Genomic DNA, 15774 nt, shown 5'->3' with positions numbered 1-15774 from the left:
GAGCCCTGGCTCTTTCTCTTGAGAGATGGGAGGTGGATGTGAACCCCCACAGGCTGAGGAAGACTGATAGTATAGATCTTTGATTCTTTGAACATAAGCTCTGCAAACATGACTTTGTTATATCAAGACAGGCAGTAACAGCAATCCTGCTTCATTTACCTGATAGATTTAAAGCTAAAAGAGCCATGAAAGATCTTTCAAGAAACTTAGAATTGTTGTTTGCCTGTGTTTTTGGAGGATAAATTCTTGTTAAGACTGTGGAGACAGCTTTGGCAGAGGAGCCCCCAGTTCCTTGCTCCTGCTGAGTCTGCTGGCTGTAGAACACTGGGGTTAGGGTGTCTCTCTTTGCAGGACCCAAGCACTGCAGGTTTAGAGACCTCCACAGGGGAAGGGTGTTAGCCAGGGTGAGGTCAGGTTCTTTCAAGGTTATTTCTCAGTTAAATGGAGATGAAAGGCATTGAGCCATACTCTTAGGTCTGGGCAGCTAAATTCACCCTGGATTTATAATTGTTTCCTTGGCCCACATCTGGGTTTCACTGCTGAAGGCACTGGAGGTTTTTGTTGGCCACTGGATTGCAGGCTCTTATGTCAATGCAAATTGCTTGAAAAGCTTCTGTTGAAGGAAAAGGGAACATCCAGATGTATGCTGTTCTGAATCAAAGCACAGTGCACTCCATAGCATCCTTTTAAAGCATTTTTTTTATTTTATAGTTTACCTTCCATGTAATTTCATTTTTTCCTGTGGTCACTATTCAAATAGAGTATAGGCTATAAATATGCATATTTGTTATTGATTTCAATGTGATATGCAAGAAAATGTAATGTAAAACCTTTTTGATATAACTGTTGAGTAATTCTTTCAGCCTTTGTCTGATCAGCTGGCACACAGGCAAGTAGAGGTTATTATTTTGTATGACATATGAAGAACTATAATTTGGTCTAATGATGGTATATTTTCATATTCACAGTGGAAGGAGAACACATATATGTATGCACATATAAAGCAGGAAGAAGGAAAACCTATTTTAATGTAAAAAGGCACATGATATCTATAGATGGACCAGTCTGAATATATGTAGAAAATGTGTGTGAATAGATACAGAAAATACTTCAAATTGCTGAATAAAATATTCCCAGATTCTTAGGTTCCTTGCACATAATTTTTGGTTCTTAAAATAATCCTGTGAAAGTGGTGCTTTTATCTTTTCTGTGTGATGATGAACTTTTATGTTGGAAAGTGTTGAAAGTACTCAGATACTAAAGCTTAGATTTGTGTTTTGTTTGGCAGTACACTTCTGTTTAGAATTCTTTTAATCTATCCATTCCCTGCTTTTATATTCATCTGATAGTTGAAGGTTCTCTGAAGGGTATTTTTTGCGTATGAACTTATTAAACTAAAAATGCTTAAAAGTGTGACATTTACTTCCCTTTTTTGTGTTTTTTTATTTTTTAATTTTTGGTGGTTTGTGGGGTTTTTTTAGGGGTTTTTTTTCATAGCAAGATAGGCTCTTGTTTGAGTTGTTGAATTTCTATTTGCCTTTCTTGATTTTTTTTTTTTTTGAGGGGTGGGGGGAGGGCAGGGAAAATAAGAAACAATTTATATGGTAGATCTAAAGTTTCATTAAAATTGCTTATGCCCTGTCCCAGGCATTTTAAGTGGGCCATCTGTCTAAACATCTCTGCATTTTTTTCTGATCATTTCCTCGACTTATTCATGAGCCATGGGAGGGCTCCTTTGTAGTCTCCATGTAGCTGGTTCAGTCTACCCCCACTGAATACATCTATGTGCTTGCATAACATATCTTTTCACAGTGCTGGAAATTCTCTGAACTTGGTTCAGATGAATGGCCCACTTTCTGAAGGTCTTTTTTTCTCCCTTTGCAAGATTTGTATGCAGAAACTGACCTTGGTGGCTACAGAATCCAGCACATTATTCTTGATCATTTTACAGGCCACCTGCTGTGAAAGTTATGATGAAGGATTTCTTAATGATTCTTTGACCATTAACATTGTTTTAAGTCAATATTTCACTTTTATTTAACTGCTGAATAGGTAATTGCACAATTGAAAAACAGCTTTATGGAGTGTCATATAATGTGGTTTTCAAACGCTTGTAATCTTTCAAACGGGAGGATTTGTTATGATAGTTTGGGATTTCTCTGTTTACATAAAGTATTATGCAGCAAAAATATCAAGTGAAGAGGAATTTGTGTTTTCCACCTCAGCATTAGAAGACATATTTTGAATTGCAAGTATAAAAAGCTATACTCAATTTTCTGATCCTTTGGTGATCTGGTGCTGGTGACATCCTCACTCATTTACATCATCAGTGGTAATAGGGAGAGGGAAGTTTATTTGCCACAAACTGCAGAAAATTGTAGTTTTTATTGAGTTCCTTCTATCTGATTGATTGGTGACAATCAAAATGGCCAGGGCAGAGTTTTTACTTGATTTGCTTTTTGAGTGTCTATTTTATTTCATTACTTGTTTTTGACTAGAATAGATAATAGCTTAATTAATGTGTTCCATGAGCACAGTAAGTATATTTCGACCTAAAATTTTTATCAGTTGTCTGCTTTCCTCACTGAAAACATGCAAAGTAACCAGGAGCTTTGGTTGCTGTGTTATTCTCAAGTGTCTTCCTCTCCCACACATGGCACTTGGGGTTAAAAGGGATATAATACATTTCTACACACACATCATCTCTAGTTGAACAAGCAGCAGTAGAGCTTGAAAATAAATAACTAAGCAGGCAAATGGTGCCGTTTTTCTTGTTGTGTTGCTTACATGTTTTTGTAATTGGTGCTTTGGAGTAAAGCCTTTATGACTTAGAGCCAGGCCATCACTCTTCAGCTGTGTTCCTATGCTTGTGATGCTTCCCCTTAGAAGGCAATTTGGAGTGGAGAGGTTCAGAACTGCCCATTTTAGTGTGGAAGGAGTCTATAACCCCCTTCTCCACCCATCTCCACTTGTGGCTGTCATGCTGCCTTTACTCTGTCCCTTTGTGTGCAATGCTCCTGGCAAGGATCAGCAGCTCACAGTTCTCCATGGCCCTGCTTTGCATCCACCTGGCACTAATCATGCTGTGAAACTTGTGTTTCTTCCTGCAGCCAGTGATCTCTATAGGCAAATGAAGTAATTTTATTGGATGATATGTCATTTGCCAAAACTGGGAGAGGAAAGGGAGGGCATGTTGAACCCTAGGAAAGACATACTGTGTGTACTCTGAATCTAGGGTTGGAAGAGAAGTGCCTTATGTTTTCTTTGTGTTTTTTATGATGGCAAAAATGACACTATTTTTGTTTTCAGTGGTATTATCCTTTTTTTCTGTGAGTACAGTATGTTGGATTTCAGCCCATTATGTAGAATTTTAAAAGTTCTATATTTTGAGAGTAGCCAGAAGTTTGGTAGTTTTCTGTGAACTAGTGTGAAATATATTCAGAGTTCAGATGCTTTCTTTGGGAAGACTTAAAAGTCTTCTCAGCTAAGGGAGCAACCTTGGCCAAGAACAAATATAATTTCCCATGCACTTGGATGTCTCTTATTTAAAAACCCCAAACATCACAAAACAACAGAAAATCCCACAACAAATCTTGTTTCCTAGCCTGGTAGAAACTTCTGCGTTTCTAAAGTAGTTCATGGACGTGAGCAACTTCGTTTTCATATTTAACAAATGTGGACTTTGGTCCTTACTTTTGAACTTCGTAATTCTTATTTATATGAATGTTCCCTACTCACAAATCCTATCAAAATGGAGTCTACTGCAAGATAATTTCTTTGAAAGGAATTTGGTTTAATGAAGAAGTAGGATTGTCATGAGCTCGCATATGTCCTAGCTAGTGTCAGTTATAGTTAAAAAACCACAGGCAAAGCTGATTAGGAAAGCTGAAAAATGTCCCTGTGCAAAGGGATCTAGCAGTTCCAGGAGGGAATTGCTGTACAACTTGCTGTATACTTGATGTAGCTCTGGACCTTGCCCTCCTGGCCATTGGTGTGCAGAGAGAGGAATTATGTGGCTGTTTGAAACCCAGGCAAAGCAGTGATGATAGTCGTGCCTTTCAAGAGGCATGCATCCTGTTTGGAGATACACTTGACAAAGCTCAGCAAGACAGGACTGAACAAAAATAATCCCTGCTGGAGAACAAGACTGTCTTTCCTTTGATGGCCAGCAGCCAGATTCATGAGGTCACTTCCAGTCAAATGCAATATGAAGCAGGGCTGTGCCAGCAAGGCTGTAAGGAATCTCATGTCACCAGTGAAGCAGATCTACTAAGCTGAGTTTGTGATGTGGTCCTAATTCTAATGTAAGAAATATGAAGTAGCTATAAACCACTAAATCCTTTTGGTTGTTGCAGTGGTGTGTCATGGAGAACTTAACCAGGTGCTGTCTGTAGTCTTCCTTACTGGTGCTCTGATACCAGGAAGTGCAATGAAAACATCTCTCAGCTTGCTGCCTGCTACCTGTGCAGGAAATTCCTCTTCCTCTTCTTCAGGAACTCCTGTGTCTGTCACATTTCCTATCAGCCAGTCTAAATGTTTGGTGACATACAGGAATTCCAATATGAGTTGCTGAGAAATGACATTGCTCCCAATAAAACATAGATAATTCCTCAGATTTATTGTTTTGACAATTGCCACTATACTAAATGTGAAAGGTGACACTTGGCATCGTTAGCACAGGAGCAGCTTGTTTTCAATATCTGTCTTGTGAACTTTTAGGGTAGTGATAGAGGTGAGCTAAGGTGCTTGGTGAAATTTGATGTAGGCCTTACTTGACTTGCATCCAGAAGTAACTAAGGATTAGTATGCATCTATTTGTATCTGATATATTTAGCATTTTCATTTCCCCTTTTCAGGCACATGGCAAGGCACAAGTTTTGGAAGCTACTTGCCTCATTAAGTACTTGAACCTGTGCTTTCTTAAGTTCCAGGTATCTAAAAAACTAAAGTTCTTAAAATAAGTGTTGGAATCCTTGGCAAGTCAGTGTTATTATCCTTGGCTTGGACAGATAATATCTCCTCCTGTGGCCTCTAGAGGCCTCACAGGTGCTTCTCCCTGTTGATTCCCCAGGAAACCTGAGCACTCCCTATGGGGACATGTGGTTCACTGGTCACCTGAATCCTCTGGAGGATCCACATGGCATATTGTGCTTACAGGTTTTAAGATTCTGTGGGATGCGATAAAAGGTGTAATAAGTGCTATAATGTATGATAGGTTAATGTTATAGCAGAAATTATCCTTAAAAGAGATGTAAAGGTGAAAAAATTATTATCCCTACAAATTTCTTACAGAAAAATCTAAATATGTAAGAGTCACTGTGGAAGAAAAGCTATACCAAAATGTGATTTTGTTTTAATGGAGTTTAAACCACACCTTCCTGCCTTCCCTTTAGGCCATGTGGTGCATGCTCATGGTAATATATGGTACCCACTCATTAGAAAAGTTGTAGTGTACTTTTGGACACCAGTTCTTATGGCAAAGTGGGAGAGACTCAAGAAGTTAGAATGAGGAAATGGAGAATGAATATACATTTAAATAAAATAGCTGAAAATTGCATGTTTCACTCTGAATTTTGAAGAATGGAGGCTCAGTTCTCATTCCTTTGCTGCCAGGTGTGTGCTTTTTTAAGTTGAAAAGATTCAGGTTTTCTGTGTTACTTGATAAATGGTGCAGCCACAAAATGCTGCAGGAATCGGCACAATCCTCCATGTGGGCTGTGATGATACATCATTATTTTTTCAGTATGCTTGAAGGGCTCTGTGGATGAGTACTTAAAAATATGTATTAGTTATAAAATTACTTGTATTACTTGTTTGGCTGAATCTTTTGTCTGTAATAGGCTTTTAATTAAGGTTTACTGAGAATGAGATTAAAGAAATAATGATTATATTTTGCCCTTGAAAAGACTGCTCCAGTTATCACTGCTGCTATTCTCCTGCCAACCCACTTTCTCATCTGCTTTTCATCCTGTTTGAGCTAATTCTGCAGCAAGTGCTGGCTGCATTCAAGGGCCTCCTATAACTTTATCAGCATACCCAGTGTGTCAAGGCAAATCTAGAAAGAAAGTAAGAGTGTATTTTCTCCTTATATGCTGTTTGACAGAAAAAATGTATTTAGTATATATTTTTTTTCAAGTGTGCTCTCCAACTGTGTCTATAGATTAATGACATTTTATATCCTTCAGGACCATCCTATGAGGAAAGTGCTTCTGGTTAACTTGGGAGAACCATGAAATCTCTGTTAAAAATTTTTCTTCTGTCTGTTTCCTTTTTAGAATTCCTATTGCTAAATCAAAGAGAAGTAGCTGGGAGCTCTCTGTGCATCTAGGAGATGGAATTTACCCAGTTGCAGTTTCAAAGCATGGCTCATCATTTTCTGTAAGTTCTGCTCATTTCCTAAGAAATTCAGTGCATTGAGTCAATATATATATTATCCTTGACATCTGCTAAAATTCTCCATCTTTTTGTTGACTAAGGATAGATGTGTGGTTTGTCTTTAGTAGGCATTGCTGTTAATTACCAAACAAGACCCTGACAGTTAAATAATGCTGAGTTGAAAAGATTCAGATAGTGTACTGAGATTTTTCTCAGGGCTCATGCCTGTGGAACATTTTTGTATATATTTGTTTATTAAATTAGTTTCTGAATTATTCTGTGTAGTGTCTTGTTTGGAAGTAGCATCTTATAATGGAGCATATACTCCATTATAAATATATGAGAGCAAGAAAACAATGCAATGTTGACAAAAATTGCATTACCTCAAGCTAGTGTTTAGACAAACAAATCAAAGATCCAAGCCAATAGAATAAGCAATCATCTTGGAATGGCATTATCCAGCACTCTGTGCTAGAACTGTACGTGGTCATAGTAAAATGCCAGTGCTTCAGGATGTGCTTATTCACTTCAGATGAATGTGTATAAACTTTTGTTTTTTACAAATGTTCTATGGTAATTGCTAAAGCACTTAATGTTGTCAGCATGAAAGGCAGAAGGACAGACCATGACAGTAGAAGAACAGTAATGCTGGGTTTGGTAATTCAGCTGTTCAGCAGAATAAAGGCAAGACACAGGCTGGTTGAAGTATTAGGAAGATAAATTTATAAGGAGAACTGCTTTTTATGTCTGTTAATGGTGATTCCACAACCAGAATGAGATTGTATTTTTTTTAAATAGGCAGTTGACTTGTATAGTATTTGTTGACTCTTAGGCAAAAGGTTTCAAAAGGGCCTTAATAAGGCAGATTTTCTTAGAATGGCAGTGACACACCCTACTTGCTGAATTGTTGTTTCAGAAGCAAAGGCCAAGTCTTCACACAGTTTTTAAAATCTACATAATACTCCTAACAGGCATCCTGTGAGCTTGGATGCAGCCCATTCAAAGAACAGAACACCTCTGTCAGATTTCAGCCCAGTTTAGAGTTGGGCTGGCACTGGCTTGTGGGACAGAGATAGCCCTTCCCAGGAGCAGTCATTGCCCTCAGCCTTTCCTCCTTTTTGTTGCAGCGCAAGAGCTGCCTGCTGCTGTGGGGATAGCCTGCTGGTTGCTGTGAGTGTTGCATAGCCCTGGCTGCTGTGAGCCCAGAGGTCTAATTCCCATAGTTAGACTTCTCCAAACCAGGGAGCTGTTTAGCACAGCCAATTACACAAGCATACATCTGCACACATTTTTAGAGGTTTGCTTGAGTCCAAACCTGTCTCTCACTTTCAATGGAGCTGCTAATATTTGTGATGTCTTGCAACAGTATGAGAATTACAGGTAGTATAAACCAGTTTGACAAGGTGTACGTGGAGTCTGATTTCTGATCATTTGGTTTGTTATTCAAACAATAAGAAATGTGAAAGTTCCTTCTCATATCTTTGTGTCCCTGCAGTGAGTTACTGCTTTTACCTTCTACTGCTAGGCAGGGAGGCAGGAGCATCCCTCAGTGTCAGAGAAGGGGTGCCTAAGCACTACGTAAAAATTAGGAGTGCAGATTAGGACCAGCTGTGGGCCTAAAAGCCTGGGTCAGAGGGATTGTGACAATTGCTTTTGCATTTTATTTCCACTTTAACCATGCCTGTATACTTGGGGAGATGTAATTCCTTATTTATTTGTGTCTGGAAAATACCTGGTGAAATAAATCACATCAGGTGGATTTCAGGAGAAGTCTGTTTCACTTAAACCATAGACCTATAAAGATATAAAAGTGTATTAAAATTTGTGTATTAAAAAGTGTATTAAAATACCTATAAAGTGTATTAAAAATTGGATCTGAGCTTAGTCATGTAAAAAGCAGGAAACTCTTTTTTAATAGCAGGGTTGTTTAGAGTTAAACTTATTTTTATTGTTGCTGGATAAAGAGCAGAGGACATGTTATTCTTCATCAGTAATTTTCTTTTTCCTGGTGTTCTCCTGTGATTGTCATGCAGATAAGAGTTTATAGTAAATACAGCACCGTCAAAAATCTGAATTGTTATTCAAAACTTTACAATGGAAAACCAACTGCCTTAAAACTTCAAAGAAGAGTCAAGACTAGGAATGAGAAATCTTGTTTCTGATCAGGAGGTGTAACATGCCATCAGGAAAAAAAAGGGGAAATTCAAAGCTTGCTTTATTAACTTTGCTATCAGAAACAAACCTCACTTTTTGAACTTCTGCATTTAGGTTTTTGCTATTAAGCTGGTGTGACAGAGGCTTCTGCCTTTGTGGGTTGTGTCCCCTCATGGTTTGTGACAAAGATAGCTGAACCTGTGGTGCAGTTGGATAGCCCAGTGGGAGGGCCACCTTCACGTTCCCCTTCAGAAGTTTACTCGGCTGCAAACCGTGCTTTGCACAGCGGCATTCGCATCCTGAGTTACTCTGTTTACCACGGGGACCCTTCCAGCAGTGCCTCTTTTCTGTCCCTGTGGCTGTGCTGCTGTCCCAGCTCCCAGGTCGGGGTGCGCAGCGCTGTGCGCTCCCAGCTGTGCCGCACTCCCTGCCTGCGGCTCCGAGCGCATCGCTCCGCAGCTCTTTGGGCTACGGGTCAGCTCTCGTTGGCTTCCTTTAGCAGGAGATTCCTGATGAATTCTGCAGTGCTAACTGCTCTTCGCTGCTCTTTATTTTTCAGAATTTTGAGTTTTGAAACCATCTGTTTTTAACTACTTTGTTTGTAACAGAGGTCCTTGATGGGGGCTGGCTTTAGGCCACTTCAGCAGCCTTGCTTCCCAAAACTGAAGTATTTAAAGGATAAGTGGTCAACAAGTGTGAACGATGCTCTTTGCTTGAAGCACTGCAAACAAAAATATTAATTTTTCTGATTCCAGTAGAGGTTGAAAACTTCTGTGAATCCTAAGTTGATATATTTTGGGGCGAGAAGTAATTTGATTTTTATTCTGAAACCAGCAACATATATACTAGTACTTAAGTTTATATAAAATTATTGTACTAGAATTTTCAGTACCAGACAGTTGTTTCTGGTGATAGCCCATCAACATAGCAAATGCTTTTGCAATTAAAAGATTCCAATGACCTGACTTGAGAAATAAAATTTAGCAGCTTTGGTGGGACCTGCTTGCTTGTGTATGAAGAACTTGACAACTAAATTGATGTAAATGTCATTTATTCTTTTTTTCTTTGTTCTATATATTAATTGCTAGAAGAATCTTTAAACTAACTGCTTGTCATGTATACCACTTAGTTTTTCAGAGGACAGATGGTCAGATTCTTAGCTTTGATTAGTGTTCTTATGCTTAAATTTTTTTCTCTTGTCAATTGAAATAAAGATCTTGCAGTCAAGATTGCTTCTAAAATAGAATTTGAAGGAAGAATACCTTCCATTACATGAGACGGTAACAAGCAATGCAAAACAGCAACAAGCATCCCACCACCAGACTCTGGAATCTTTTGTTTACTTCAATTACAAACAGGAGTCTTTCCCTTCTTGCCATTTTCAATTTCTACTCTGGGTATCAAATGTGTTTATGATTTCATTGATTGAGATTTGCTGTTGAAGGTTGGAGTCTGTTCTTCTTTTATAAAACTCGGCTGTTCTGCAGGGTATTGAAGGGTGGGAGAGACGAAATCAAATGAGAACCTGCATATGTTGAGGAAACCTGGTTAGCTGTGTGGTTTCCCTGCAGTGTATGAATATGGCCCTTCAAAACCAGATGTCAGCCACCAAGGATGGTCTAATTCCATGTGATGGTGGCATTGTTTATTCATAGGATGGTTTGAGTTTTAAGGGACCTTAAAGGTCATTTAGTTCTAACCCTCCTTCCAACCTAATTTTAGTTCAATGAGGAACTTGTAACTGTATTCTATGCAATAAACTTAATTCTTGATAATATTTTTGCCATTATCCATTTTCTGATTATTTGCTGCAGTGTAGGAATACTCTGTCTTGAGAATTCTTTATTGATGATTTGCATGTTTTCTCTGCAAGTAATTGTTATTCTCCTTTTTCATGTTTGAAAACAGTCCTTCCTGTTAGGGTTCTTCATCTCTGTAGTAAATGCATACCTTCCCAGACTGCTTAGCCTCATCTTCTCCTAAGTTTAGTTGTCAAAGAATTTCCAGATGTTTTCAGTTATAAAGTAGCTTCTTATCATTGAAGTTGTTTATTTTTTATTTTTTTAAGCATAAGGTGTCATAGTTCAGAAGTTACTTTGGGCAAATGGAAATTCGATATATTTCCAGAGGGACCTGCATAGGTCAAATGTTGAATAAGAGGAATAGAGAAAGCTAAATTCCTTAATTCAGGTTGTTACTAGAATGGGCTACCATTTTCACAAAACATTGGATGACTTCCTAAATCCAAATTTAAGAAGAGATAAATGTAATACAGATATGAAATACAGAGAAGAATTTTTTGAAGCTTCTTCAGTCCAGTTGAAAATAAATGTTTTAAATAATTTTTAGGAAAAAACCCAGTGTTTTTCCCCTATCTTTTTCTTGAGAAGTAAAGAATTTATTAGATACCTGTGTGGGTGGAAAATCAGCCTGTGTACCTCTTAACATTTCTAAGAGAAAACCTATTGTATAGTACAATATGCCAGCATAAAAATAAAATCGAAAACATTACTGTCATCATTATTTGAATTTATCCTATAGGATCAATATAGACTAGGTGCATGTTTATGTGAATGCTTTAGTTAGTGAATTCATGTTTATCTAGCTAAGCTTTGACTTCAAATTCAAATATAATAAGCATTTAATTTTGAGAACTTTGGTGTATTTATTTACTGTAAATTTCATGACTGATGAGTAAGTTTATTTGAAAACTACTTCAGGAAATATTTTCATTGTGTTGTAAATTCACTTTTGGGGGGAGGAAAGAATACCACCCAAAAATCAAACAGAAGTATGCAAAGCATCAAGTGGAATGAGGAATAGTATAATGGAAAATCAGAGCAATGATACAGGAAGTTGCTGTAAGCAAGCTTAGTTCACATTTAATTCCTTAAACACAAATGTGAATGGAGTGGGATAGTAATTCAGTGCATATTAACTTCTGTCTTTCCAGTAGTCTGTGTAGGAGAATAACATTGCCCATCTATCACTATAAAATTATTAACCCTGTTAAGAGAATCAATAAAATGCCATAATTATTATTACTAGTATTTCACACTTCTGGTATGCTTCAGGCACATAACAACTAATTGGTCACATGAGAGAAATATGAGTGCTGTATTAATAGGGATGAAAGCAAATACCTGTAGGAATTAAAACAGTAAGAGTGGCAGCCAGTTGTAATACAAATTAACATTTATCCCTAGAAGCAGTAGATGAAGACTTTTGGCTTAGACTAGTTCTAAGTATATATTGTTGCTTGTTATATATTTGAAATAAACTGTATTGTTGTTCCCATGTCCAGCATTAGTTTGAATGAAAGGGAAGTGCATGTTTAAAGGCACTAGTGGGTGGGGCAAGATCTGTTAGATAATCCTTACAGCTGTAAGCAGAGAACTTTCCCTGCCTTTTTCCACAAGGTTTGCATTGTTGTAAACCTATATTGTTGTATATCTACTTTCAATCTCTTAGTTCAGAGATTGTGTATGATGTATTGTGTGTAATGTCCCTTCAATGCAGTATGCATAATCTAGTGCTGTGGTGAGAGCAAAACCCCTATTTCCATGCTTGGAAAGTACTGGCTATAGTAGTCACGCTCCTGCTTGTTGATGGAGTCTCTGGCTTTACAGATCCTGCATTCCTTTTTCTGTAGTGACAGATTTACTGTAAGGGTAGAGGTTGCCCTATGCTGTCCTGGTGGGGACTGGTGCTCCTGGGAGGCAAGCACTCTGCACTTGAATCTTTCAATCTGAGGAGAGCATTGATTCCTGAGTTTTGACTCTGTGGCAACTGCTTTAATTGCTACATTTCTGTGACTGCTGACATAGTGGTTTTTTAATGAAAGTGGCCTTGGCCTCAGTATCTTGTGAACTCAGTGTTTCTGGTATGCATTTCCACTGCCTCATTGAATGTCTCAGAAAGTTTTAGTGCTGAAATCCTTTACATGAACTACAGGTAAATATTGAGTATACTCGTATAAAATTTGTATATACTTAGGTGTGCTTTAGTACTAAGCCAGAGGACAAGCAGAGTGTGTCTGGATTGTACAGGTTTTTAAATACCATGCCAGTTTAGCACTAAGTATGTGATGGTACATATTTGCTTTGTAAAGAGAGATTTTTGGCTTGGCTTTGTTTGTCTCATATTAGCTTGTTCACACAGTACTCCATAAGCAGATAGAGAAAATACCTACAGGGTTGGGAATTAAAATTACTTGAGTAATGCATTCACTGTGTGGCTTTAAATATGCTGTTCCCTCTGTGTCAGAGTAGCATAATAGCTTGGTTATAGTAGTTTTTGGAGATTTGTAGTTGTGCTAAAAACTCACAATAACATGGTCTGGTGCTGGTATGTAGCCTACAAGACATTTCTAAAAAGAAAATGCAATGAAAAGTCTGAAATGATAAAATGCAAAATGTTTTAAAAGCAGGCGTGGTCTATTTGGACGTATATTTTCCTTGTGTTAGAATCAGACTTCACTGCTTTAAAATATGTCCCTTAGTAGGCAGAAGAGGAATTAGGTTTTTACAATGATTAATTTTAAATTACCTGATGAAGAGTTTTACCCACACAGGTGGCTTCATAGCATGGATTCCTGTGGTATGAAAATAGAGACTATATTCTTTCATGGGTAATGATCCAGTGGTTACAGGAATTCCAGTGAGCAGTAAACTAAAATATAAATTGAATCTCTGTAACAATACAGAGCAATAACATACCATTTTCTTTCTTCAGAAAGTCATATTTCTGGCATATAGCATTTAATGTATCCTGTCACCCTTCAGTCTTCCTGTGGTCTTTTGGTGTAAGACTGAAAACACCTTGAGGCGTGGGTGTTGCTTCAGTTTATTTTTGTGCCATGTGCACTTGACATCCTGCAGCACAATATTCATATAATGATTTTCTAATTTCTGAAAGCAGTGCTTACATGAACATTACTTGGATGCTTTTCTTTACACTGATTTCTCATCCAACAAAACTGCAAAGAAAATACCCAACCAACTCCTTCCTGCGCCCAGAAACGCCTCCAACATCCCAACCCTTCTTCCCAAATTTTGTAGAATGAATAGATTAAAAAATGTTGTGAGCTCCTCCTGCTGGTTCAGCAGAAGCAATAGTTGCATTTAAAAGAATGCTAATATGGTGTTAAGAGCCTGGCTTATTACCACAAAAGCCATAGTTAACTGCAGCTCCTGGATGCTGCTTCAGCTTTAATTCCATTCTCTGAGCAAATTTTAGCACATTTCATATTCAGTATAAGACTCTTTTTTTGGGATCTCTTGATGCTTTGGCATAAGGAGGTACAAAGTCGTTGCTGTTTTGAGTTCCTTTCTTAGCTCTAAATTTCTTTGCTGCTTTTTTCCCCCTTCTTTAATTTTTAAGTAAGCCAGACTATTAAAATTACTTAAATGTAGCTTTTATGGTTTATGAAAAATAGTGCTCCTGTCGTGGATAGATGTGCGTCAGCTGTGACTAAATGTTTTGATGTAGTCTTCTCAAAAGATAGACTAGAAGAGCTTTCCTTTGAAATATGTGAAGCAGTTTTAGACACAGCTTCTCAGATGGATCTAATTAGTCTTTCATACAGACTGGATGTCCGTTTGTTGCAGCTCAATTCTCATTTCATTCACCCATAACTAGAAACACCTCGCTTCAAACGTGTTTCTTCAAAGAAAGAAGGGTTTAGGGTTCCGTGTTTTACTGCTTTTTGATGTTGGTTTCCCTTTAACTGAGAAGACCTTATGTTTATACAACTGTTATTATTAAGAAAACATAGCTTTGTTCATGAGAGTTCATTCAGTATCCATGTTGGCTATTGGTGGCAGTCAGAGATCTGTGGAATAGATCTTGCTATACAAGACTAGTGGGACAGCTGTACGGCTGGCTATTAAGCTTGTTGTAACAAAGATTTGAATGCAAGCAGGATATTCTAATAAGACTATGGAATCTGGTTTGTGGGGAGATGAAAACGAAGATTAGAGTACAAATGTTTGAGCCCATCGATGGATAGCAGTCCTATTTGTTATTTATACACAGGATAATGTCACCCAAGAGACACTGTGCTCTGTTCCCCATTTAGGATATGTTTACATGGCTCAGTTTAATGCAGCACAAAGGAGCCTGTGCTGACTAACCTAGTTTGGGCAGTGCTACATTAATGCTGCTCTACTGCTCCTGGTTGGAGTAACTTGTTAAGAGCTGGCACATGCAACTCTGTGTAACAGTGTGTTGTGCCTTGTTGTGACACTGCTACAATAAAGAATATAATTAAAACTATGGTGGGAAGTGTCTGATCAGTGTCAAATAATCAGAGTGTGATACTTGGATACAGCTGTGGTTGATCTTTAAGGAAAATAAGTGGAAGGAAGGCAAGATGGCAAATGCTTTGCTTGTGTTTATCCTCCATTGGCTGCTTTGTGGTCATGATGCCATTTAGTGGAGCTTGCAGGAACAGGCTGGTGGTGCTGGCTTTGCTTCTCTGCTTTCCAGAAGTGTAGCTGAGCAAGTTTTGCCACTGGACATTGCCATTTGCCTCTTAATTTTTCTGTGAGAGGAAGGGCAGTCCAGCCTCAGATGGGTGGCACCTAGGACACGTTGATAAGAGATGGAGTGGGCTGCAAGCAGACTCACATTGGCGGAACTGGCGGGTCTGCAGGGCTGTCACTTGGGTCCCTGTTACTTGTGCACATCAGTAATTCCACTACACTTCTGTATTTGCTGGGAACCACTTAGTGTGGTACCTCCTCCTGCCCTGTGCCTTGTCCAGTTATTTCCTCCATTTGCCTCTCACCATGTCAGCCTCCTTTTTTGCAGTCTTCTGTCCATGGAGGCTTCACATTCCCCATTTGTTCTGCCAGAAAGCAGGACTGGGTCTGCTGTGTATTCGCTCACAGGTTGGCCAGTCCAGCTGTTGGGTGACAACCAAATTGCCCTTGTCTGTCGAAGATCTGAATGGAAGCACTCATTTTGTCCATTGTGCAGCTTTTCATTTTCATAAAACTTAAAGGGATTTTAACATGTCTGATTAATACTGACCAGTCAGTGGGTTCAGAAGTTGAGTGTGTGCTGGGAATTTTGAGGAGGGACATGCAAATAAATTGTGCATTTTGTTAGCTTCTTTTTCATTTTGAGATCAGGCTAAAGATAGTGTTAGTGAAAGGGTTAACAGAGAAAACAAGGCTGTTTGGAATGCAGGAGGAGGGAAATTATTTTAAATTATTAACAACGAGTTGCATCTCTGTCTGT

General features: G+C 38.3%; 1 protein-coding gene across 1 annotated transcript in view; it reads left to right on the top strand.

Annotated features, from left to right (window-relative positions):
* The window catches only part of PCCA (propionyl-CoA carboxylase subunit alpha), a 272561-nt gene that overhangs the window by 159936 nt on the left and 96851 nt on the right, over nucleotides 1-15774 (top strand). The window contains exon 19 of the mRNA XM_071430901.1: nucleotides 6276-6378. Within this exon, the coding sequence (XP_071287002.1) occupies nucleotides 6276-6378 (103 nt within the window). The remainder of the gene's footprint in view (nucleotides 1-6275; nucleotides 6379-15774) is intronic.

This window comes from Agelaius tricolor, unplaced genomic scaffold, assembly GCF_023055355.1.
Source record: "Agelaius tricolor isolate 1412-34295 unplaced genomic scaffold, bAgeTri1.0.p SCAF_7, whole genome shotgun sequence".
Lineage (NCBI taxonomy): Eukaryota > Metazoa > Chordata > Aves > Passeriformes > Icteridae > Agelaius > Agelaius tricolor.
This window is presented reverse-complemented; position numbering and strand designations above follow the sequence as displayed.